Source organism: Coregonus lavaretus, assembly GCF_964263955.1.
Source record: "Coregonus lavaretus genome assembly, contig: HAP1_SCAFFOLD_205, whole genome shotgun sequence".
Classification (NCBI taxonomy): domain Eukaryota; kingdom Metazoa; phylum Chordata; class Actinopteri; order Salmoniformes; family Salmonidae; genus Coregonus; species Coregonus lavaretus.
Window position 1 is genome coordinate 474854 of NW_028164026.1, and position 27807 is coordinate 502660.

The window sequence follows — 27807 nt, forward strand, 5'->3', positions numbered from 1 at the left end:
TTAGCGTCTAGGGGAAGGTGCACCCCTCCCTCTGCCCCTTCCCGGCCCTGGGGGTGGTCCTCTGGCATTTCCAGGCGCCCCCCTTGGGCCTGGGGGGCGGGTCACAGCCGCTTTGGGGTTTGGTGCAGCCAATGAAACATCCTTCTGAAGGTTAACCCCCTTCGCATTGGCTGCTGCTCCTGGACGTTTTGCCACCTTGGGCGATTTGCTGCCCTTCTCACTCATGTTGTCTGAAAAAGCAAAAGAGAAAAACAGAGTGGATGTGCATGTATAGCTACAGTGCCTTCAGAAAGTATTCATACCCCTTGACTTATTCAACATTTTATTGTGTTACAGCCTGAATTCAAAATGGATTAAATATATATTTTTCTCACCCATCTACACATAATACCCCATAATGAAAAAGTGAAACATGTTCTTAGATATTTTTGAAAATATATTGAAAATTAAATACATAAGTAATCACACCCCTGAGTCAATACATGTTTGAATCACCTTTGGAAGTGATTACAGCTGTGAGTCTTTCTGGGTAAGTCTCTAAGAGCTTTGCACACCTGGATTGTGCAATATTTGCACAATATTATTTTTTAAATTCTTCAAGCTCTGTCAAGTTGGTTGTTGATCACTGCTAGACAGCCATTTTCCAATCTTGCCATAGATTTTCAAGCTGATTTAAGTCAAAACTGTAACTAGGCCACTCAGGAACATTCAATGTTGTCTTGGTAAGCAACTCCAGTCTATATTTGTCCTTGTGTATTAGGTTATAGTCATGCTCAAATGTAAATTTGTCTCCCAGTGTCTGTTGGAAAGCAGACTGAACCAGGTTTTCCTCTAGGATTTTGCCTGTGCTTAGCTCTATTCCGTTTCTTTTTATCCCAAAAAAAACTCCCTTGCAATGACAAGCATACCCATAACATGATGCAGCTACCACCATCTAAACTGAGCGAGCTCAACTGTGAATGGTCATGGCGCACCAAAAACAAGTGTCAAGGCAAGCCAGTTTGGACTTGGCTTCACACCAATCACATCATTTTTACATTTTTACATTTAAGTCATTTAGCAGACGCTCTTATCCAGAACGACTTACAAATTGGTGCATTCAACTTAGGATAGCCAGTGGGACAACCACCCTTTTTTTCTCTTTTTTTTATGGGGGGGGGGGGGGTAGAATGATTACTGTTATACTATTCCACGTATTCCTTAAAGAGGTAGGGTTTCAAGTGTCTCCGGATGGTGGTCAGTGACTCCGCTGTCCTGGCGTCGTGGGGGAGCTTGTTCCACCATTGGGGTGCCAGAGCAGCCCATAGCTTTGACTGGGCTGAGCGGGAACTGTGCTTCCGTAGAGGTAGGGGCTAGCAGGCCAGGGGTGGATGAATGTAGTGCCCTCGTTTGGGTGTAGGGTCTGATCAGAGCCTGAAGGTAACTTCATATATTGTACCCCTAGCCTGAGAGGATGGAAGTTCAATATGTAGCTAGATGTAGTAGGCTAATGTTAACTAGCTGGCTCATCGTTGCCCATGAAAGGAAGTTAGGCTAGCGAGCAAGCATTTTAGCCAGGTAGCCTAGGACAACAAAAACTAAAAGCATGTACTGTATGACAGAGTCATAGACTGTTTCAGCAACATGAAGGAGAGGAGGATGGCATTGGCATTTCTCTACAAGTAGGGTGATTCAACATATTTTTTCTACTTAGGCACACACACACACACACACACACACACACACACACACAGAGAGAGAGAGAGAGAAATCAGTAACATGGACAGCCACCTGATATTGTTTTGGGAATGTTTAGTTGTCATTGTATTAGACTAAGCATAGGTGATTTGATGATGTTGAAATGTTGAAATGATCTCCAGTGTTCAAAATCAATAGTTGTTTAGTAGTCCGAAAATGTTGGAAACATTAACTTGATTGACCATGCTGTAGGCCATGTAACTGTTTGTTACATGCTATATGCATTGTGGACTCCACCGGACAGATGTTGCTTTCCAGTTTTGTGATGAAACAAAGGTGTGGTTGAATTTATTCCACTGTGTCTTCTTATTGTCTCAGCCTTAGGCCTATATATCACGGTGGCAAGGCATATGAACTAACAGGTTATAGCGCAAACAACGCAATTATCACAACACATAGGTTGTAATATGTCTTTTTTTTCTGGCTTGGCTTCCCCAGTGATCTTACCCACGCACCACTACTGTGATACTCAGTGGCGTGTTGTGTTGGATTTGCCCCAAACATAGCACTTTGTATTCAGGATATAAAGTTAATTTATTTGCCACATTCTTTGCAGTTTTACTTTAGTGCCTTATTGCAAACAGGATGCATGTTTTGAAATATGTATATTCTGTACAGGCTTTCTTCTTTTCACTCTGTAATTTAGGTTAGTATTGTGGAGTAAATACAATGTTTTTGAGTCTTCCTCAGTTTTCTCTTATCACAGCCATTCAACTCTGTAACTGTTTTAAAGTCACCATGGTGAAATCTCTAAGTGGTTTCCTTCCTCTCCGATAACTGAGTTAGGAAGGACGCCTGTATCTTTGTAGTGACTGGGTGTATTGATACACCATCCAAAGTGTAATTAATAACTTCACCATGCTCAATTTCTTTTTTTGTTTTACTCATCTACCAATAGGTGTCCTTCTTTGCGAGGCATTGGAAAACCTCCCTGGTCTTTGTGGTTTAATCTGTGTTTGAAATTAACTGCTCAACTGAGGGACCTTACAGATAATTATATGTGTGGGGTACAGAGATGAGATAGTCATTCAAAAATCATGTTCAACACTATTATTGCACACAGAGAGTCCATGCAACTTCTTATTCACTTGTTAAGGAAATGTTTACTCCTGAATTTATTTAAGCTTGCCATATCAAAGGGTGTTATGTGTTGAATTCTTATTGACTAGAGACATTTCAGCTTTACATTATTATTATTATTATTATTTTTTTTAATTAAACAATTGTGTAGGCCAGTGACACACAATCTCAATTTAATCCATTTTAAATTTAGGCTGTAACACAACAAATTGTGGAAAAAGTCAAGCGGTGTGAAGACTTTCTGAAGGCTCTGTTTAGGAACGATATTATGATACAATTCACTCAAAACAAACTGTTTCTTCTGTTGTGTTCTTTGAAGTGGGTTCACATTTGTTTCTTTATGCCCATAAAACATCCAACCACTAGGTGGCGCTGAGTGGAGATTGTAAGAAGGTAGTGTAGTGTATTAAGATTATGACTTAGTTAAGGTTTTAAGTGGAATCTGAGAGGATGTTTATTTAGTGTCAAAGGGAATGGTTTTTAGGGTGACGCCCCTAAAACGACTGCTCTCCGGGTGGTCATGACATCCGTAAACTTATGCTGAAATCTTGTGATATGAATAAACCTTATGATCAAAGTTCAGTATGAGCGGACTCCTTTGTTACAGCAATAACTAGCGACATTTAACTCGACACAACAGAATGGCGTCACGAAAAGGGACGGTCTGCGTCTCTTCAGTGTTATATTCATGAGCAGCGACGTGACTCTCGCTCAAGATGCCGGCATAAGGTGAGATTTCTCACGGTCTTGTGTGCGTTTCATTCGTCTGGTTATGGGTATGTGCGCTGGGGAGATGTACCGTTGGGGACCGATGTGTGCTTTGTGTTGCTTTGTTGCTGTTGACTATAAGGGGTCTGGCCTAACCATTCTAAACTTGTTTGCACTGGTAGACAGCGCAAAAGGGGGGAGAGAGCCTATAGAGTGTCTATAGAGATATTTTGCTTGAATAACAGTTCAAGAACAATCGATTGAGAGAGGAATAAGGAATGCCTAGGCAGATGTGTATGTAATTTAGAGCCGCTGTGAATCAACGGAAAAGCCCTGGTAGACAGGCGACCTATTAAAGGTGGGCCAGAAATCCTATAACGCGTTAGATGTGTTTTAGGTGAGTCCTATGGGCTGGAGACCGTGGTATATTGATGATGTATGTTGCCCCTCAGCTGGCGGTTGACGAATGGCTTGTTTGATGCAATCTCTCGTGTCGGTTCCACAGATCTCGTGGTAGCACAAATTACCTAACAAATGGAATTTTACGGCACGGCGGAGGGAGAAATGCTAACGTGGCCTGCTAATTATGCTTCATGCTACATGCTAATGCTAAATGCTAAATGCTAATGCTAATTCATGCTACATGCCAATTTTTGATGCGGGTTATGATTAATATTTCTTCCTTGGTGGTCCATTGGAATGGGACGAGCCGCCAGAAATGTGTTTAGTTAGCTTGGGCTTGGTGCCTGGTGTCTTGTGAACTGTTAAGTGTTATTGTTTGTCTATAAGGGGTAAAAGAGAGGAGCTATAGCAGAATGCTAACGTTCTGTTGTCTGGAGCTGTTTCCACTGTGAAATCGTGGTGATGAATGTACTGCGCATGCGTGTGATTTTACGACACTAGAGTGACGTAGGGGTAAATAGGTCAATCCTCTGTTACACTGTGCTGCGGGGAGACACAGACGGAGGAACAAAGAATTAGACATTTAGAGTCTAATGGTGTATTCTGGTTGTTACATCGGCTGTTGTTTGAAGATGAAACTGTTTTCTTGAGACCTATTGAATTGATAAATGAGAGAGAGATGTTGACGGATTAAAATTAAAAATAATTAAGTAAATAAATAAAATAAAAATGTTATTGAGCTGTTTATGCGATTCCTGAGTTGATTCTTAGAGCGAATGTGAACGGAGGAATATTGAATGGTTGAAGTAACTCAGTGACTGCATAAACTACATAAATTCTTGTCTGTTTCTATGTTCTTTTGTCATATGACGATAGGAGGAACGAGGAGAGAGAGAGAAAGAGAGGTGCTGATGTGTACATCACGTGGCAAGGTGTGACGCGACAGAGGATCGAGTCAAAATCAGGCTAGTGCTGTTCTGTTTACAAAATCTTCCCCTACAGGATATTTGATGTTATGACAATTTTGCAAAGACTTGGCAAAAGACTGATTGAATAAAAATTGCATTTTGGAGTTTCTGTGAATGAGTGGGTTTGATTAGAGTTCTGTTGGGAATCGAGTACTGACATTATTCTGTAAGATTGAGATAATTGGGTGCTTATTAAATAATTGGTTTATGAGTACTGTAGTGTTGCTGGATTATAGATATTATACATACCACCTTCAATCAGGAAAGGTAAGATAGCCACTAATTGATAAATTAGTAAAATAGAAAATAGAAATAAAAAATTATTTTTGATTATTCATAATTTTTTTATAATTTTTTAATTGGGGGAAAAAAAATATATATATACAGTGGGGAGAACAAGTATTTGATACACTGCCGATTTTGCAGGTTTTCCTACTTACAAAGCATGTAGAGGTCTGTAATTTTTATCATAGGTACACTTCAACTGTGAGAGGCAGAATCTAAAACAAAAATCCAGAAAATCACATTGTATGATTTTTAAGTAATTAATTTGCATTTTATTGCATGACATAAGTATTTGATACATCAGAAAAGTAGATCTTAATATTTGGTATAGAAACCTTTGTTTGCAATTACAGAGATCATACGTTTCCTGTAGGTCTTGACCAGGTTTGCACACACTGCAGCAGGGATTTTGGCCCACTCCTCCATACAGACCTTCTCCAGATCCTTCAGGTTCCGGGGCTGTCGCTGGGCAATACTGACTTTCAGCTCCCTCCAAAGATTTTCTATTGGGTTCAGGTCTGGAGACTGGCTAGGCCACTCCAGGACCTTGAGATGCTTCTTACGGAGCCACTCCTTAGTTGCCCTGGCTGTGTGTTTCGGATCGTTGTCATGCTGGAAGACCCAGCCACGACCCATCTTCAATGCTCTTACTGAGGGAAGGAGGTTGTTGGCCAAGATCTCGCGATACATGGCCCCATCCATCCTCCCCTCAATACGGTGCAGTCGTCCTGTCCCCTTTGCAGAAAAGCATCCCCAAAGAATGATGTTTCCACCTCCATGCTTCACGGTTGGGATGGTGTTCTTGGGGTTGTACTCATCCTACTTCTTCCTCCAAACACAGCGAGTGGAGTTTAGACCGAAAAGCTATATTTTTGTCTCATCAGACCACATGACCTTCTCCCATTCCTCCTCTGGATCATCCAGATGGTCATTGGCAAACTTCAGACGGGCCTGGACATGCGATGGCTTGAGCAGGGGGACCTTGCGTGCGCTGCAGGATTTTAATCCATGACAGCGTAGTGTGTTACTAATGGTTTTCTTTGAGACTGTGGTCCCAGCTCTCTTCAGGTCATTGACCAGGTCCTGCCGTGTAGTTCTGGGCTGATCCCTCACCTTCCTCATGATCATTGATGCCCCACGAGGTGAGATCTTGCATGGAGCCCCAGACCGAGGGTGATTGACCGTCATCTTGAACTTCTTCCATTTTCTAATAATTGCGCCAACAGTTGTTGCCTTCTCACCAAGCTGCTTGCCTATTGTCCTGTAGCCCATCCCAGCCTTGTGCAGGTCTACAATTTTATCCCTGATGTTCTTACACAGCTCTCTGGTCTTGACCATTGTGGAGAGGTTGGAGTCTGTTTGATTGAGTGTGTGGACAGGTGTCTTTTATACAGGTAACGAGTTCAAACAGGTGCAGTTAATACAGGTAATGAGTGGAGAACAGGAGGGCTTCTTAAAGAAAAACTAACAGGTCTGTGAGAGCCGGAATTCTTACTGGTTGGTAGGTGATCAAATACTTATGTCATGCAATATAATGCAAATTAATTACTTAAAAATCATACAATGTGATTTTCTGGATTTTTGTTTTAGATTCCGTCTCTCACAGTTGAAGTGTACCTATGATAAAAAAGTACAGACCTCTACATGCTTTGTAAGTAGGAAAACCTGCAAAATCGGCAGTGTATCAAATACTTTTTCTCCCCACTGTATATGTTTTTTAATTAATTATTTTTGAATATTCATATTTTTATTGATTGATTAAATTTATTTATTTTTAAATTGTTTTTTGATTGTTTAGTTTATATTAATAATTAAAGGGGGGAAGCCATAGGCTATATAGTCTAAAATAAAATAATTCACAATAAAGGAATATAAAAGAGTTGTTACAATGGGGAAAAAGGACATCAAGGCTGTGAAAGTAATTACACCTGTTGATATAGTTGAAAATAGTAATCCTTTAGTTAATGGTATTGCAAAGTTATCTGGCAAATGGAGCAAACGTTGGCCTGACATTGAACAACCATGGCCAGTGGAAGGGACTCTTAACCCTGACGTAATCAACATAATGAAAGTGCTTCTGTCAATTCATAAAGCAGATCAAAAGAAAGGGAAAAAAAGGGGAACAACGTAAAGAAAAGAGACAAAGAGAGCTGGGTGTTCTTAAGTTGTTTGAGAATGAAGGACAAAAACTGATAAAAGATTCCAGCGATAAAATAAACAAAGGTATAGAAAAAATGGTGAAACAGGGAAAGGCGACAGAAAAACTAATGGCAGAAGTCAGTACACCTTTCTCACATACGGATTCAGCAAAAAGACCCCCACCTTATGAGAAAGAAGTAGAGCTTAACGACGTTTATCCTCAGCCTCCGGTGATCGTTCAGGAGGGTGATTATTGCATCAGAGATGAAGATGAACGAATAATAGAGAGAGGACAAGCAGAAACGACCATAAAAATGAATCCAAACTCCAGAAGTAAGAAAAAACCGAGATGTCTGGAAACTAAGGGTAGAATGAGGTTCAGGAGAATGGAACCTGATGAAGACGATGACGATGATGATGATGATGATCAGAGTGATTCAGAAGAGATCATGGGTGGATATGATCCTGTGATCAGACGGAGGTTGGCAAGAGAGGAAAGAAGGGGTGATGGATGTTTGAAGAAGACAACAAGAGATTCGAGTTCTGGTAAAAGCGAAGATGAAGACAGCGATAAAGAGTGGGAGAGTAAGGGTGCTTCATATTCAAGAGGATTTTATCCTACAATGACTGGCACAGAAGAAATAGAAAGAGATATAGACCGATGCGTATCATGCCTGGATAAAGCGAGGATTTTCGAAGAAGTAAAAGAACTGGAGTAACAACTCAAGACGCTGAAGATACAGAGAGAATCTGAGAAGAAATATACATTGAGGCCAAGGAAAGAGGGCACTAGTAAGAAAATTATGCCGGTGATCATTCGAGGTCGAAACTTAGAATATAAGCCTTTGCAAAGTACCGATATGTCAGATATACGTGAGAAGTTGCCTACTCTTCAAGATGGAGCCTATCCTTGGATTTCAAAATTGGAAGAAATTACAGTGGGAACACAGTCTGCTATAGGAGATATTAAGATGCTTTTTGCTAATCTCCTGGGGATTCTAGGTATGGAAGAAATTTTTCAGAGAGCGGGACTGAATAGATATGTGGGGACTGCAGTGAATGATCCTGAATTGTTGGCTGCAAGTAGGAATCGTCTGTGGAGAGCATTGAAATATACATTTCCAACAAATGTGCATCCTGATAATATTCTGATTGACCCACTAGGACAACAAGAAAATCCGAGAGCCTATGTGTCAAGAGTCCATCAAGTGTGGAGAAATATTACTGGAAATGATCCAGATGTGAGTCAAATTGAGCAGTCAATTTTGAGAGCTAAATTGCAGATGGGACTGCCCTCACCAGTAAGGAGTAAACTGGCAGAGGTGGTTGGACTTGGAAGCATGACAAAAGGTGTCTATACAGATCATATAGCCCATCAAGTGGATTTGTACAGAAAAAAGGAACACAACCAGAAAGAACAGGACGAAGAAAATCTCAGAAAACTCAATCAAATACAACTGGTGGAGGATAAGAAGGAGAAGAAGCAAGCTTTGGTTATGAAGAATCAGAGTGAACTGAATCAACAATCACTGCCACAGCTTCAACAGGACCAGTTCCAATCGCAATTGCATCAGCCACCAATAGCGGTTCCAGTTGTTCCATATCCACAGCCAGTTTCTGGACAGACACAGAATTGGAGAGGAGGAGGACGAGAAGGCTTAGAAGGAGGAGGAAGGTTTCAGCCACACTTCCAGCAACTTTCAGAAGAGTGTTATAATTGTGGACAGGTTGGTTACTTTACCTGTGAGTGCAATGCGCCAGGAGGAAACAACAGAGGGAATTTCTGAGGAAGATAAAGGAGCAAGTGAAGATCACCTGTCCTCCAGGTGAACCCTTAAAGGAGCAAGGATTCTAGAGTGCCTAGAAGATCCGAAGGGGGGTGTCAGCTGATAGCACCGATTAGGAAGAAGAAAATATCCAACAATCGAAGTGAAAATAAAAAGGACTATGAGAAGGAATAGAGGAAAAGCTTTTATCTGTGTTGAGCCTAAAAGAGGTTAAACATCTCACTATGTAAAATTAACTAATTAGGATAGGGATTTGAGGGAGTAAAACAGCTGATTGCTCTTAAGGAACCAATTGAGCTCTGCTATAAAAATCAAAGAGAAATTAAAATACACATACTGGTATTAGAACATATACCTATTGCATTGTTGGGAAGAGATGCATTGTGTAAATTGAACTGTACAATAAGATGTACACTAGACGGCTGTCTGGTAGAAGATTTTAAAAGAGTAGGGTTTTTGGGAATCTATTAGACTGCCTATTAGACAATCTGTCTGGAAAATAAAGTTAAAAGGGGTGACTGTTATTCTTGGTTACATTCCTACACCAAGAGGTGCAGGAGATTTCAAACTAGGCTAAAAGATGTTCGATCGTTTGCCAAGTCTGTGTGTGAAGAAGTCAGAAGCAGGTGGGGATTACCCAATCACATATTCAAAAAAATTGGTGGTAAGGCTTTTGTGAATAAATCAGTGGAAAAGGTTTTTAAAAGTTAGGAGAAAAGTCAGATTAAAAAGTTAGGAAAACTAGGGTTGAAGGAACTCTAGGACAGTAAGCTAAGTTTCAATGTTAGTAGGAAGAGAGAGTGAATGTAGTGACACTAGTGGTGATAGATGGAAATACAAGTAAGGAGTTAAAAGTCTTAGGGAGAATGGATGAAGTAACAACGAGGACATCAACACTTCAGTCTATTATAACAACAGTGAGAAGCAATTTAACTATTTCAACATTAATAGTTATTAAAGCCATAAATATATTGCATTTGATTACAAGGGAGCAGACAGCTCCAGCATCAATTTTAGAGGAATTTCATAGACAGGGAAGCCTATCATTGGAGGATAAGTCTAAGAGAGAAGTGGGGATTTTTCCATGGTATGGTGTAAAATTTGGGAAGATCATATTGATAATATTACCTATACTTTGATTCCAGATAGTTCAGATAATATCACTAGTGTTATAGATGCATTGAAGAATATAAGGGATGCATTTGGTAGATCTGAAGGAGCTGGATGGTCAGTGAAGTCTTGGTTGCAAGATCAGTTAGGCCCAGTGGGAACAGTGATGGTTTAGATTTTAATATCAGCTTTGATGGCACTGTGTGTGATGTTTTGCTTTTGTAATTTGTTACTGACCTTTGCGAAAGCTATGATATTGAGAGGGGTTGGAGTAGTGATGCCTGGAGACAACACTCAGATGCCGTTGTTGACTGTTCCTGATCTGGATGAAGAGGGACAAGTGGGACTGGATGGAGTATTGATGGATAAATATCCTTTTTGATTATTTGATCATTTTTCAAATGTTTTTCAATATTAGTGTGATTTTAGTATGATGTTATGAATCAAAGGGGGGAAATGTATGAATGAATCACATTATCCTATTTCATTATTCTATCATTTATATTGATTCATATATCATTTATATATCATTTTTATATTCTTAGTTGATATTGATGTTTTAATTTGAAAATGTTGTTTTGCAAAAGATACTGTTTGGTCTTTTCTTTTCTTCCAGAAGCATTTGGGGGAATATGTAGAGATTGAAATACTCAAACAAGGACAATATGAAGGGACAATATGAAAGGACAATATGAGGGAAAGGAGGAGATGGAACAAGGAAGGTGTGGAAATGTTCCAATTCCATCATCGAAGATGCATTGGAAGAGGACACTGCTGGGGAGATGAAGTGTAGTGAACTACATTCCAGTGTCTGCAATGAAATATAGACATATTTGCATGTGTAATACATAATTTGTGTCATATTCTTAGGTATTACTTTTTGTAGAATGATATTTGATGTTATTGAATACATGTGGGGATCTTAGATTTTTTTGTTTATTTCGTGAATGCTTAGGGACATGGAGTCTAGGCAGGGATAGAGATCCACTGTAGGGTCCGATGGGTCGACCAGCCTTAGTGTGGATATTTTTTGGATAGTATTTTGTTTGCAGGGGCTTTCATGTGTATTTAATTGCATCATAGTTTCAAATGCATTGATAAAGATTTGTTCATATTTCATAGTAATGTATTCACACTTCATAAAGATTTGTTCATATTTCATAGAAAGGTATTTACACTCCAGAGAAAAGTGTTTGGGGTTTAATGTTAAAGATACTCAATAAGATAAATTGTTACTTGTCATAATCCTGTTCTTTTTGTTTTCGAGACTTTTAGTTAGTCTCGAAGGGGGGAATATGTAGTGTATTAAGATTATGACTTAGTTAAGGTTTTAAGTGGAATCTGAGAGGATGTTTATTTAGTGTCAAAGGGAATGGTTTTTAGGGTGACGCCCCATACAAGACAGGGGATTGGACAGTAAAGGGAGCAACCCATATTTTGGGGAAGATTATATATACTGGGTTTAAACGAAGAAGACGTTAGAGCAGACATTGCAATTTGGGAACGACTGCTCTCCGGGTGGTCATGACATCCGTAAACTTATGCTGAAATCTTGTGATATGAATAAACCTTATGATCAAAGTTCAGTATGAGCGGACTCCTTTGTTACAGCAATAACTAGCGACATTTAACTCGACACAACAGTAGAGTAGGCTTTGTGAAATTACCTTGTTTGGGCGCTTCTTCCGCAGGAGGGTGGATTAGAGAGCGGTTGGGAAGAAGGTCCTCCAGGTCATGCATCACCTGGTTGGTACTCTCCTTGTTGTTCCTCCGGTTCTTCTCCTCATCTCTAGCCTAAACACAACCGCAGATGATACTGTTGGTGTTGCTGCATTCATATTCACACACCACATCAGTATTCTATACATGCATTTAACTTACAGTACTGAATAACATGTCATAATTTACAGTATAGGATGAAAGTCCTGAGACGGCAGTTCAGTTGCTCATGCTCATTTACCATTTGCATCTTCCTCTTCAGGTCCAGGTTGGCATTTTGATAGTTTTTGGAGGTCGCATTCAGATAGTAGATGGCCAACCTGACATAGGATCACAGAGCTCTTGTTATGATGAGCATGTGTATGTTACTATGACCATATGTGTGTTGCTTTAGTGTGTGTGTGCGTGTGTGTGTGTGTGCGCGCGCGTGTGTGTGTACATACACCATCAGCAGCACTGCTGGTATAATCAGACCAGGATTAGTTGCGTAGGTGAAGATATTACCAATGAACGCTGGTAGGTCCTTCTCTATAGTCTCCATGACAACATCATACATTTGCGCCCTTCCGCTAGCAGACAAGAGACCAGCATTAGATGTGTGCCTAGTTTGTGTGTGTGCGTGCGTATGTGTGTGCATGAGAGACACCTGAAGGGGCCACAGTCGGAGGAGGGCGGCAGGGTCATTATGGTAAAAACCACGGGCAGAAGGCTGAGGAAGAGCACCAGAAGCAGGAGGCCCATGTAGAAGTTGTTGGATTTGGAGGCCTTGAAGACCCTCTCATGGGGAACGTTACAGCACATCACGGCCCAGCACTGGTAGTACATGGAGGAGAGGAGACGCAGGACGTTCAGCCCTATCAGGCCAGGGGCGTAGAATGCACCCATCCTGAAACAAACACAGATACAGAAATATGTGATAAACACAACTTACAGGGTGTGTGGAAATGTGTTGATGGTTTATGTGGTGTCTCATATTTACTCACCAAATCATTCCTTGATTGAAGATTAATCCAAGCACGTTGCCGCTGATGTCAAACTCTCCATAAGACGGCTAGAATCACATTTTTTTTTTTTAAATAGTGCAATGCATGATATAAATAATGTAAACGTAATTCTGTTCACGCGTCGTCATTGTCCCCCTTTTCTCTCTCCCTCTTTCTCTCTCACAGTAATTCACTTCCCAGGTCAGTGTCCTGTGTCATTGTGAATGTGAAGGATCACCTATCTTGCCAGACGTCGCTGTGTGGTATCAAGTTTACTTGGAACAAACACAGAATGTACTCACACATACAATAAGCAAAGAAAAACAAATTAAAGAACAATATGGTAGTGCTGGAATGTATTGATAGTGAGCAACTATACCTTGTTACCATACTACCATACATGTTATTACCACTTTATCCCATACTGTAATGTAAAGTGCTACCAAAAAGTCTTACAATAAAATGGGAACACACACAGTAGAACAGTAGTTCTGTTCTGCTTTGATAGCCTAGCACGTACAAATCCAGCCTCCAGGTCCCAGCACCAGCAGTAGTTGAGGAAACGCACGATCACGGCTCGCACGAAGTCACCAATGAGGATGGTCAGATATGTCACCTGGATGTCAGAGACGGTGAGCTTCACAAACTCCTAGAGATACAGCACAGAAAGAAAACTAAACATGAAACACCCAGCATGTCACACAGCCTCAGTCTCATCGCTGGTACACAATGGCGGGAACACTATGGGCTGCTCAGGTCAGGTGGAGGAAAACCCAGGAGGAAAAACAAAATAACAAAAAACGGTGACGTCTGCCACTGCTATGTTTAGTAATAAAGGGAAAACGAAGGAAAAAAGTGGGTAATCCTCACTATGCCAACGTCGGTCTCCCAACACGGCCCTCTGATGACATCAGCAGGAGGGATGTCTGGAGGGGGGATGTCAGTAGTGTTGTGGTAGGAGCTGTAGTTGGCATAGTACTCATTCAGACCCCAGATAGTGGCATTCTTAATATACTTCTCCTGTTCCAACTGTACACATGTTAACACACAAAGACAGGTTCAGGTGAGTAAGTAAAATATACATTCATACAATATGTACTGAACACACACACAGGTGAATAAACACACAAACATGCATTTGCAGGTACATGACACTGACACATTGTCTGGTACCTTTTCGTTGACATCGTCAAACAGGGCAAACAGGAAGGTGTAGAGGTTCCCGAGGAACAGGGCAAAGATGCGGCCCAGCTGCCACTTGAGGGCGATACGAGGGTGGTACTCCTCCAGCTCAGCGATAGTCTCAAAGAGAGGGGGGCACACCAGCCCCAGCAGTGACATCACAATCTCCACCTGGAAAGTAAAACACAACCAATCACCAGGATGAAGACTGGAAAAACACTTTAATGAATAAGCATTAAATAATTAATGTACTATTATTAAATGAGAATATCATTATTTGTAAAGATTTATTAGCATTTATAATCATTATAGGCAATAAATTAATATATAAGCATTATAAGCATTACATTCATAAAAATGTATTACATGTATCATATCCATTATAAACATGTAATCATTTTTAGTGGCTTATTCATGAAAGTTATTAAGTGTAACCAAAGTGTGGTATGATATATATTGTTATAAATGTTATAATGATGACTATCATGACAACCCAGATAATAGCATAACAACCTATAACTGAAGAAAACCGGACAAACACCAAATGTACATTTCTGGCTCACTCCTTTTGACTAGATTAACCATAACACAGCATGTATCTGATCATAACAACTCAACCTGCCTCATTCTTTTCATACCAGGAGAGCGTATTCTGATCTAGTTTTGCAAAGTCCTGAGACCTCTTGACCACAAAATAGATGAGGAAGCCGCTGCCCCCCAGGCTGCAGAGAATGAAAAGGTTGGCTAGAACCCGCAGGAACCTCCGCAAGTGGATGTTCTCATCCTTCTGATTCTCCTGTTCGTCTACTATGGATTCCTACCGAGAACAGTCGATTAGTGAGAAACACAGAGGATACTATGGTTGAAGATAGTAAGTGTATAGGCCCATACATGTAGTACATGGATTCTTGGGAGATTTAAGATTCTTTAAGATAAGAGCAAGGGATATCTGTAGAACAAAGTTATGTCATAAACAACAGGATCTTGTGCCAAGATAGTAGAAGGTCGGTCTACTAGCTATGGATAGGCCTAAGTGTTAGCTGCTTCTGCGTTTACCTTAAAGCTGGTGGTGATGGAGGCATACTTGTTGTCAGCTGTCTCTGGGTTCCCGATGAGGTAATCCCAGCTGGTGAACATTTTAAAGGTGAAGGTAAACTGTCCATCGTCCCCACCGTCTCCTCCCTCATCCGAGTTACGGGCCATACTGAGAGGGGATGTTAGAGGGAGTGAGATGGCAACAGGAGGGTTGCTGGCATCAATATTTCAGATACTGTTTGTGTGTATGTGGATTAGTATGTATTTACTGTGTGCACATGTGTGTTTTACCCACGTTCTAATGACTACCATCAGGCTGTAGCCGAAGATGCTAACACCGACCAGTAGGTAGGACAGTGGCAGTCTGAACTGGAGGAGTCCGATGGTGCGTTCGTCATTATAGTAGCCATAGAACATAATAGAGTACTTGCAGTAGCCCTGTTGAAATTAACAAAAATAATAATGTTTATATGCAAGTCATCCATCCCAAATAAAGCTGACAGTGACAAGTACAATTGATGTACTGAAAATGTGTAACACTTTAAAGGACCCCCCCTGAAGAAGTTGCCGCCCCTATTTCGACACCATTTCCTGTCCGAGGAATGATGAAGGCTACTTATACATATTCACAAATTTAAATATTCATTGAAATGATAGGCTACAATGTCTTTGCTGATGATCATGCGCGCTGCAAACTACAAGTTCCTTGAATTGTGGTTTCTAACTAACGTTACACCAATCAAAGCAGTGGAGCATGTAGTGAAACCATTCATCAGCTTTGGGGGGGGGGGGGGGGGGGGGGGGGGATTGGGTTTGCAGAATGCTATCATATCACACAATTATACCATTTATAAAATGGTTATATACAGTTGGGAGAACACATTTTTGATACACTGCCGATTTTGCAGGTTTTCCTACTTACAAAGCATGTAGAGGTCTGTAATTATTATCATAGGTACACTTCAACTGTGAGAGACGGAATCTAAAACAAAAATCCAGAAAATCACATTGTATGATTTTTAAGTAATTAATTTGCATTTTATTGCATGACATAAGTATTTGATACATCAGAAAAGCTGAACTTAATATTTGGTACAGAAACCTTTGTTTGCAATTACAGAGATCATACGTTTCCTGTAGGTCTTGACCAGGTTTGCACACACTGCAGCAGGGATTTTGGCCCACTCCTCCATACAGACCTTCTCCAGATCCTTCAGGTTTCGGGGCTGTCGCTGGGCAATACGGACTTTCAGCTCCCTCCAAAGATTTTCTATTGGGTTCAGGTCTGGAGACTGGCTAGGCCACTCCAGGACCTTGAGATGCTTCTTATGGAGCCACTCCTTAGTTGCCCTGGCTGTGTGTTTCGGGTCGTTGTCATGCTGGAAGACCCAGCCATGACCCATCTTCAATGCTCTTACTGAGGGAAGGAGGTTGTTGGCCAAGATCTCGCAATACATGGCCCCATCCATCCTCCCCTCTACACGGTGCAGTCGTCCTGTCCCCTTTGCAGAAAAGCATCCCCAAAGAATGATGTTTCCACCTCCATGCTTCACGGTTGGGATGGTGTTCTTGGGGTTGTAATCATCCTTCTTCTTCCTCCAAACATGGTGAGTGGAGTTTAGACCAAAAAGCTCTATTTTTGTCTCATCAAACCACATGACCTTCTCCCATTCCTCCTCTGGATCATCCAGATGGTCATTGGCAAACTTCAGACGGGCCTGGACATGCGCTGGCTTGAGCAGGGGGACCTTGCGTGCGCTGCAGGATTTTTATCCATGACGGCATGGTGTGTTACTAATAGTATTTTATACAGGTAACGAGTTCAAACAGGTGCAGTTAATACAGGTAATGAGTGGAGAACAGGAGGGCTTCTTAAAGAAAAACTAACAGGTCTGTGAGAGCCGGAATTCTAGTAGGTGATCAAATACTTATGTCATGCAATAAAATGCAAATTAATTACTTAAAAATCATACAATGTGATTTTCTGGATTTTCTTAGATTCCGTCTCTCACAGTGGAAGTGTACCTATGATAAAAATTACAGACCTCTACATGCTTTGTAAGTAGGAAAACCTGCAAAATCGGCAGTGTATCAAATACTTGTTCTCCCCACTGTATATATATATTTGTTTTGTTTTGTTTTTTATACAGACTAGTAAAAAAAATGAAAATTGACAAGTTAGTACTGTATGACATCACATTTTATGTATGTTCTTTTCATATGTACAATCATATGAAATAAACCTGAACCTTAAGTAAACTAAACAAGGTGTCTAAATATGGCATCACAAGGCAGTTGTGTAATGTGTCACTCCAAAGATCCTCACTTCAAAATCAAGGAGGACGGAGTAGTCCATGGCTTTGGCCTGCTGCGCTCTGGGAACAGTTTTCCTGGGTATAGACCCATACGGAAGACCCATCATCACCTCCGGACAGAAAGAAAGGAAAAATGAAAGGGAAGTGGGGATAAGTGGGTAAATATTAGACAGTGAGTCCCTCCTTTGATATCTCTCCATGTGCTGACCAAATGTACTGCAAACAGTTTGCAAAACAATGGACTATGTGCTGAAGGTAAAAATCTGCTCACCTCTGGGAGAACAACAAGACCAAACATTAACCCAAACAGGACCAGGTTTAGACCGTACATCCACCGCAAGAAGATGAAGTAGGAAGCCACAGATGACCCAAAGTGACCTGAGGGTTAGAGTTCAAACATGATGAATAGATAGAACTACATGACATGAACGAGACAGTAACTCATAGCTTTAGATAATGGTACCCACTCTCAACCTCTTTAATCTTTCTTTCCCATGGAATGCAGGCTGTTTTGAAATTGTCAAAGTCACGGTTGAACTTGATCATTTTCTGAAACAAAAAAGGTTAAGAGAGAATATTTGAAAATATAAGTTTATCACAGAAGGACTGTATAGTTCCTGATTGTCATACCAGATTGTGACTGATGAGGGCAACAAACATCCTGCTAATGTCATTATGGTTATGACAAATCATGAAGATTATGGTGCCCTTATGATTCAACCCTTAGCCTACAATTTATGTGCTCCCGCGGAAATCTAATGAACATAACAAAAAAATCCCCATCAAAATCTGTCTGTTTAAGCTAGAGATATCAGCTCATCGCGCTCTAGCGACTCCTTGTGGTGGGCCGGGCACCTGCAGGCTCACATCAGTTGAACAGAGTTTCCTCTGACACATTGGTGTAGCTGGCTTCCAGGTTAAGTGGGCGGGTCATGTTTCGGAGGATGCATGACTTGACCTTCGCCTCTTCCAAGCCCGTTGGGGAGATGCAGTGATGAGACAAAATCGTAACAGAAAAAAGAATGGAAGATGTAGATGTAATTTAGTGCCTGAAATAAGGGGATAAATACATGTAAAAAAATATATATATCTCTCAGATATAGGACAGACACTTCAGAACAAACTTCCTTTAGATTTTTTGGGGGACTATCTGTTGTTCCATGTAGTGAATCTGTCATTCAATGCGTTTATATTGGCTAATAGCAGTAATGCCAATTCAACGTTTTTTGTTTGTTTTTTTAGTCATTTAGCAGACGCTCTTACCCAGAGCGACTTACAGTTAGTGAGTGCATACATTATTATATTTTCTTCATACTGGCCACCATGGGAATCAAATCCCCAACCCTGGCGTTGCAAACGCCATGCTCTACCAACTGAGCTACATCCCTGCCGGCCATTCCCTCCCCTACCCTGGACGACGCTAGGCCAATTGTGCGCCGCCCCATGGGTCTCCCGGTCACGGCCGGCTACGACAGAGCCTGGATTCTTACCAGGATCTCTAGTGGCACAGCCTTAGACCACTGCGCCACTCGGGAGGTATTTTATTTTATAACTTAAGGGGTCTTAAAATTCCAAATCAAATAGCTAAATGATCCTTGGTATGACCATCTTAAAACAATTCCATATGTTAGCTTAGAACCCCCATCCCCCATCGCGTCCCCCGGCTTAGACTCTAGAGGGTTAAATTTGTATTTTACGTGCCATATAACTTAAGTCTTAAAGTAGAAGTTATAAATGCATAATTTGTGTGAATTATTCATGATGATTCAGTAGGACATAACTAATCTTCGAGATTGTGGACTCAGTTGTAAAGTTAACATTTGGACTAGGAAAAGTTACCTTAGCCATCATGACTTTGTAGGCGTAGAGCTTCCTCCCTTTGCCCTTTCCCAGAGCCCCCTCAAACTTCTCCACAAACACCTGGCATTCCCTACAATTCAAACCCACAAAAAAGGATGACCCATCAACCAACATAAAGTGTATCAATCACAATAAATCAACTTTTTGAGTTTATAACAGGCAGATTATTCAGGATTAAATTAAGTAGATGAAAAAACAACCAATCGATGAATCAAGACAGTAAATGACTAGACAGGGAAATGTGGAGGAGGCCATGTGTTTATGGATTATCAACCTGGAAAGACCAGTGATGAGAGGGAATTGGCAAGCCACAGGCAGCCAAAACTGCAAGTATTAAACAGTGTTGAGCTCATGAAAAAGTAAAGGCGTCTCATCTATCTTAATGCTGTAACAGTGCTTGCGCCATGACCTATACGTGTGCTCACCACTGCCAGCTCACAACTGTGGCTGGAAAACAGTGTTTCTACAACACAGATCCCAGAGGGCAGAAGACCAGTAGGCTTTACTAAAGCCTGAACTGTTTTTTTTTTTATGTAATCCAACACTGTTACAAAAAAAAAAAGTTCTAAATGGTTAAAAGGTTCTACCTGGAACCATAAAAAGGATATTTTACAGTGAAAAACTGAAGAACCAATAATGGTTCTGGGTAGAACCTTTTAAGAGTGAATGACAGGTGAATACTGGTCAGTGGAGACGCACTCTTTTTGTGGAGATACAAGTGAGAAGCTGGTCAAAGAACATCAATCAGCAAAGCCAATGCACAAAACTCGTAACTAGTTCAAAAGGTGATGGACAATCTATCGACTTTGTCGTTCCACAAAGTAGTTTAAAGGATTTCACACAACAACAAAAAAAGAAATTTGATCAGGCAATGTAGCAGCAAAGACACAATTATACTTTAATTCAATTTTTCTTTTTAAATAAGATGACATCACATGTGATACATGAGTGATTGTATAAGCCTTAAGGAATGTGTAAAGTACTGTAGTTATAGAAAAAAAGAGAAAACAGCACAGCAAGATCAAGTCCCTATGTGAAGGCAATCTGTCAATGGGAAATTGGCGGAGGAATGCACATGGTGGTGGCCATTTTGTTTACTTGAGGAGTTTAAGCCTCCTCTTCATGCGCCACGGTTTGTTCCTTAGAGTGGCTATCAGCTTCTTCTTCTCCTCCACCTCTTCCTTCAGAGCAGCCATCTCCCCCTCTGACAGAGAATCCTCATCCCCTGACTCGCCTGAAGAAGAAGAGCTATCAGAAGAAAGAGCTGTCACCAAGTGCCAGGGGTCAGGTCAGGGTCAACCATGTGTCAACCAGAGTAGAGTTGTAGTTCCGGTCAGACTGTCTTTGTTAAGAGTGGGCAGTGTGGCCAGAGGCTTTACACAGTGCCCCATTATCATGGTACAAACTTTGGACTAGTCACATTACGTTGAAAAGCGTCTGGCAAACCAACAGAAATACAAAAAGAGAACAGAGAGAGAAATGAGGGGACAAGAGGAGACATATGCAAGTCAAATAACATATCCTAGAATAGTCCAGTAACCTTGTCCACCCATCGACCCAACCAGACACGATCAAACCCCATTCCGACCATGTAATCCCTCAACTCAATGTTATGAACCAACACTACCCCATGCTTGAACCAGCACAAATACCACTACAACCCAACTCTATTCTGGTGAAAAATACTGGTTACCTATACATTACCAAAACTTTAGTGGGGACATTTTGAGAATGTTAAAATGGTTGGACACCTTTGACAGAGGTTCCCAGGGATGACCCCAGGGATATCCCATCACATGACCATACGTTTTCTTCATGAACATTTAGTTAACACATTCTAGAAACGTTGAAAACAAACATCATTGGATCATTTCCCCAAACGTTCTTATAAGCATTACAGCATGTCCTTCTACTAATGTTTATCAAATAATGTTTTCCGGGTTAAAAAAAAAATGTCAGGGCTGTTGTCATGCTAACGTTAGCTGGAAACCAATTGGCCTTAACTGGGACTCAATTGGAACGTTACCTAGCATTATAGGATCGTTCACTGTTTGCTGGGATGAGACATATTTCTGAAAGTATCAGGTTTTAATATCTCAATAGTCCAATAGCCTAATATCCAGAATCATGTAAAATGTGGGTTTATGTTTTGAAATAAAAATGTGTTTAGAGTTTAAAAAGGGATTGTAAAAGTTTGTAGAAGGTTTATAAGTGGTTTATGACGTGCCCCAAGATAGCCTATGAGCACGTCATAAGCTATGGTAAATTGTTTAGAAATACAGGAAATTAGCTTTCAAATGGCAACATTTCCTCTCAGCCTCATTGCAAAAAGTATAGAATAGCATGAGACTAGCAATAAAACTGCACTTTTTTCTCTCTGCCCCATGGCAAAATGTTTAGAATTGCAGGGAATTAGCTTTAAAACAGCAACATGTTCTCTCAGTCTCATTGCAAACAGTATAGAATAGCATGAGATCAGCAATAAAACTGCACTTTCTTCTCTCTGCCCCATGGCAAAATGTTTAGAATTGCAGGGAATTAACTTTAAAACAGCAACATTTTCTCTCAGCCTCATTGCAAAAAGTATAGAATAGCATGATAGCAATAAAACTGCACTTTTTTCTCTCTGCCCCATGGCAACATGTTTAAAATTGCAGGGAATTAGCTTTAAAACAGCAACAAAAAAGCATTCCAGGTGAAGTTGGTTGAGAGAGCGCAAGACTGTGCAAAGCTGTCATCAAGGCAAAGGATGGCTACTTTGAAGAATATAAAATATATTTTGATTTGTTTAACACTTTTTTGTTTACTATATGATTCCATATGTGTTATTTCATAGTTCTGATGTCTTCACTATTATTCTACAATGTAGAAAATTGTAAAAAATAAAGAAAAACCCTGGAATGAATACTTGTGCGCAACCCTATGACCCAATTTCATGACTCAACTCCCTGAACTAATTAATCAATACAATGAAGGGGCATATCCCAACAGAGTCTGTCAGACTCCTCCTTCATACATGAGGGTGTGTGGAGCGTGGAGATATGTGAGAGAGATGGCCCTCTCAAAGGATACTGCACCTGCTGTACCTTGAGTTCTTCTTTTTCTTGTCTTTCTCGTTCCCTTTGGCATCGCCCTTCTTCTCCTTGTTCTGCCCTTCTTTCTGGTTCTTGCTAGTCCCTTTTCCACCTTTCTTTTTCTTCCCTCGTTCTTCCTCCTCACTCTCCTGCTTGACTGCCTTTTTCTTTCTGCCTGCTGTCTTTGGGCCCTTCCGCTTGACGCTCTCCTTCTCTTCCTCCTCCTCCTCTTCCTCGCTGTCCTGGACCTTGGCCTTCTTCTTATGAGCCCTCTTCCTCTGTGCCTTGGCCTCCTCCTCCTCTTCCTCTTCCTCCTCGCTGGTGGCCTGTTTGCCATTCCGTCCCCTGGCTCGTGGAGAGAGTTTGACTTTCCTGTTTCTGTCTCTCCACCTGGTCTCATCTGAGACACACAGACACACATGTACACACACACACACACACACACACACACACATCACACACACACACACACACACACACACACAAACACACACACATCACACACACACGATACACACACATTATCACTTATATATTTCATAGAAATGTTAACAGACAGACAAAGGCTCCATATATCCATAAATTACATTTAAACCTGAACAATTAAACAAACATATAAGTCAGGCAGGTTGCCAGCCTCCCTATGGTTATTGCCAGTGGTGTAATGGAGGGTTAACGCAAGACAGTCGTGAAGAGGGCACGACAACGCCTATTCCCCTTCAGGAGACTGAAAAGATTTGGCATGGTTCCTCAGATCCTCAAAGAGTTCTACAGCTACACCATCGAGAGCATCCTGACTGGTTGCATCACCGCTTGGTATGGCAACTGCTCGGCATCCGACCACAAGGCGCTACAGACGGTAGTGTGTACGGCCCAATATATCACTGGGGCCAAGCCTTCTGCCATCCAGGACCTCTATAACAGGCGGTGTCAGAGGAAGGCCCTAAAGATTGTCAAAGACTCCAGCCACCCTAGTCATAGACTGTTCTCTCTGCTACCGCACGGCAAGCGGTACCAGAGCCCCTAGTCTAGATCCAAAAGGCTCCTTAACAGCTTGTACCCCCAAGCCATAAGACTGCTAAACAGTTAATGAAATGGCTACCCAGACTATTTGCATTGACCCCCTTTTTTACGCTGCTGCTACTCACTGTTTATTATCTATGCATAGCCACTTTACCCCTACCTACATGTACATATTACCTCATTTACCTCGACTAACCTGTACCCCCACACATCGGTAACGGTACCCCCTGTATATAGCCTATTTCTTTGCAAATATTTTCTTACTTACTTTTATAAAATTCTGCATTGTTGGTTAAGGGCTTGTAAGTAAGCATTTGACGATAAGGTCTACATCTGTTGTATTCGGTGCATGTGACAAATACAATTTGATTTGATTTTGATTTGATTTGCTCAACAGTTTACCCACCTTTTGTGGAAAAATACATTGATAGTACAGATGTAGGATCTTAATTTGAGCCAGTTTGCTACAGCATGGAAATAATCCTGCAGCAACAGGAAATGTGAATTATTATGTGGATTTTAATGAATGGACATTTTTGTAGGAAACATCAAGACAGACATTTCTAAGTGGAAATTACAAACTTCAGAAGCCTTTTTAAACCTCAAATACCCTACATGTTTAAAATCTCCTGCATTGCAGGAAAGTTCTCCTGCAACAGGGTGATCAAATTAAGATCCTACATCTGTATAGGGAGTGTTACTTTTTTCACCGCAACTGGAAATTAGAGTTTACCCACCTATTTTTTTACCACTACATCACTGGTTATTGCCTATCCTAAAAGACCCACTCCGGCCTCCCTAGAACATCATTTATCACCTAATTTACTTAACAAAAAGCACATCTCAATAGGTGGTCCAGGTGTCCTCTGACATGGTACAAGTAGGGAGGGTTAGGCCTTTCCTCTTTTTCTTCATTTTTTCCTCTATTTTTTCCGCAAGCAAGCGGGGAGGCCAATGACATCTGAGTGCACCATCAGACCAACTCCTTGAATTGCTAAAAACAGTGGGGAGAACAAGTATTTGATACACTGCCGATTTTGCAGGTTTTCCTACTTACAAAGCATGTAGAGGTCTATAATTTTTTATCATAGGTACACTTCAACTGTGAGAGACGGAATCTAAAACAAAAATCCAGAAAATCACATTGTATGATTTTTAAGTAATTCATTTGCATTTTATTGCATGACATAAGTATTTGATACATCAGAAAAGCTGAACTTAATATTTGGTACAGAAACCTTTGTTTGCAATTACAGAGATCATACGTTTCCTGTAGTTCTTGACCAGGTTTGCACACACTGCAGCAGGGATTTTGGCCCACTCCTCCATACAGACCTTCTCGAGATCCTTCAGGTTTCGGGGCTGTCGCTGGGCAATACGGACTTTCAGCTCCCTCCAAATATTTTCTATTGGGTTCAGGTCTGGAGACTGGCTAGGCCACTCCAGGACCTTGAGATGCTTCTTACGGAGCCACTCGTTAGTTGCCCTGGCTGTGTGTTTCGGGTCGTTGTCATGCTGGAAGACCCAGCCACGACCCATCTTCAATGCTCTTACTGAGGGAAGGAGGTTGTTGGCCAAGATCTCGCGATACATGGTCCCATCCATCCTCCCCTCAATACGGTGCAGTCGTCCTGTCCCCTTTGCAGAAAAGCATCCCCAAAGAATGATGTTTCCACCTCCATGCTTCACGGTTGGGATGGTGTTCTTGGGGTTGTACTCATCCTTCTTCTTCCTCCAAACACGGCGAGTGGAGTTTAGACCAAAAAGCTCTATTTTTGTCTCATCAGACCACATGACCTTCTCCCATTCCTCCTCTGGATCATCCAGATGGTCATTGGCAAACTTCAGACGGGCCTGGACATGCGCTGGCTTGAGCAGGGGGACCTTGCGTGCGCTGCAGGATTTTAATCCATGACGGCGTAGTGTGTTACTAATGGTTTTCTTTGAGACTATGGTCCCAGCTCTCTTCAGGTCATTGACCAGGTCCTGGCATGTAGTTCTGGGATGATCCCTCACCTTCCTCATGATCATTGATGCCCCACGAGGTGAGATCTTGCATGGAGCCCCAGACCGAGGGTGATTGACCGTCATCTTGAACTTCTTCCATTTTCTAATAATTGCGCCAACAGTTGTTGCCTTCTCACCAACCTGCTTGCCTATTGTCCTGTAGCCCATCCCAGCCTTGTGCAGGTCTACCATTTTATCCCTGATGTCCTTACACAGCTCTCTGGTCTTGGCCATTGTGGAGAGGTTGGAGTCTGTTTGATTGAGTGTGTGGACAGGTGTCTTTTATACAGGTAACGAGTTCAAACAGGTGCAGTTAATACAGGTAATGAGTGGAGAACAGGAGGGCTTCTTAAAGAAAAACTAACAGGTCTGTGAGAGCCGGAATTCTTACTGGTTGGTAGGTGATCAAATACTTATGTCATGCAATATAATGCAAATTAATTACTTAAAAATCATACAATGTGATTTTCTGGATTTTTGTTTTAGATTCCGTCTCTCACAGTTGAAGTGTACCTATGATAAAAAAGTACAGACCTCTACATGCTTTGTAAGTAGGAAAACCTGCAAAATCGGCAGTGTATCAAATACTTGTTCTCCCCACTGTATGTCTAAAAAACACTATTTTGCTCAAAACATATTCTTTTACCCTTAAGTGTGTGTACTTTACTGTATTGATACGTTGAATATCGTTTTTTAACGTGAAAAGTTCAAAAATGTCTGAAGTGGGACATTAATCCTTTGAGGTAATTGCATCCTTGAACTCATAATTTAGAATTGTAAATGTCATCATTTTTGTACAGTGTGTCTCCCCTTTAGAACGTCATATTTTCTGAATAACACATTTTTCCAAAATCCGACATTTGCATCTGTTGGACAATTAAACAAACAGGTAAGCACAAACACATATAAACACACACACATCAAACACTTTCTCCTTCTTATGACTTACCCTCACTCCCACTGTCTAACTCTCCGTCGATATCCATTCCCACTATTAAAAAAAATACACATTGTGATGCAACACCACAGTCATTCAAAAGCTCTACAAATATTGTACTTTGTCTTTGAACTAAGAAAAATCTCATAATCTTACATGTTTAACAGTATGGATTCTGTTCCATGTTATAGTACATCTACAGACAGGATCTTAATTTGATCACTCTTTTGTTGCTGAGAAATGCAAACTTGTAGTGTATTTGAGGTTTAAAAAGGCTTCTAAAGTTTGTAATTTCCACTTTGAAATTTCAGACTTGATTTGCCCTAACGAAAAATGTATCAACCCTTTCAAAAATGTCCATTAATTATAATCCACATAATAATTTACATTTCCTTTTGCTGCAGAATTATTGCAGATCTACATCTGTAGTAGTTAGTACATCTATTCCATATTTACCACAAACACATCAAAGAAAGTGAAAAACGGAATACTCTTCAGTATTCAAGAGAAATCCAAAAGAAGAAATAATTACACTCAGGAAAACAAAAAGGATCAATCCTACCCACCCTCTTCCATTTTAATTGCAATGTCATTTTTCTTCCGAGGAGGCATTTTGGCTCAGTGTTGTCCTCTTATGAAGCTCATCAGTTCAGCCTGCTCTCTCCCGCTCAGGCCATGTAGATCTCAGGTAAGCAGACAGCTGTCACACCTGTGCAGGTACTAACACACTCTGACAGGTGCACCAGTGTTTGGGCTACTAGACTGGCTGTCTCCCTGACAACCACCAATGATACTGCACCAAGAGATTATAATATTTAAGCCTGAAGAAGAAAGACTAAATCTAAAGGGACAATAAAGTTGTACAAAAAGGGTGTCAATCACAAAGTCAGTTGATCTCTGACTCCATCGATATCCATTCCCACTATTTAAAAAAATACACATTGTGATGCAACACCACAGTCATTCAAAAGCTCTACAAATATTGTATTTCGTCTTTGAACTAAGAAAAATCTCATAATCTTACTGTTCCATCATGTTTAACAGTATGGATTCTGTTCCATGTTATAGTACATCTACAGCATGTGTGTAGACACAGATACAATACACTCCCACACGCACACACAAGCACTTATGCTCACACATATTAGACACCTGAATTAGTGCCTTAATGTGTATATTTTAATCATAAGTCACCTGTTTTGCAGCAATAATTGGTTTTGACAAACAGTTGGAAAACTCACACCAATAAATTCCATCATATACTTAACTCTGACCCTGAAATTTGAAACCAGAGCACAAATGCTGAAATAAAGGCCAGGTCTCATTAAAATTCAATGAAGTTTTAAGTAAGCTCGTAAACAAAGAATACACAATGTGTCACGCCCTGGCCTATAGAACTCTAGCTAGTTTGGTCAGGGTGTGAATATATTCTAGGTTTGTATTTCTATGTTTGGCC

The 27807-nt window shown here is 40.8% G+C and overlaps 1 protein-coding gene across 1 annotated transcript; it reads right to left on the bottom strand.

Moving 5' to 3' along the window:
* LOC311117556 (transmembrane channel-like protein 2-B) lies at nt 1–26400 on the bottom strand (the record flags this gene model as incomplete). Its single annotated transcript, XM_084192482.1, has 19 exons — nt 1–230; nt 11884–12010; nt 12177–12255; nt 12379–12504; nt 12582–12821; nt 12919–12986; nt 13439–13567; nt 13789–13947; nt 14092–14271; nt 14723–14917; nt 15157–15304; nt 15431–15573; nt 17462–17560; nt 17722–17828; nt 17918–17999; nt 19290–19380; nt 20409–20558; nt 22388–22784; nt 26364–26400. The coding sequence occupies 19 exons, from the start codon at nt 26398–26400 to the stop codon at nt 1–3; spliced, it is 2787 nt and encodes a 928-aa protein (XP_084048608.1).
* Between the last annotated feature and the right edge of the window lie 1407 nt (nt 26401–27807).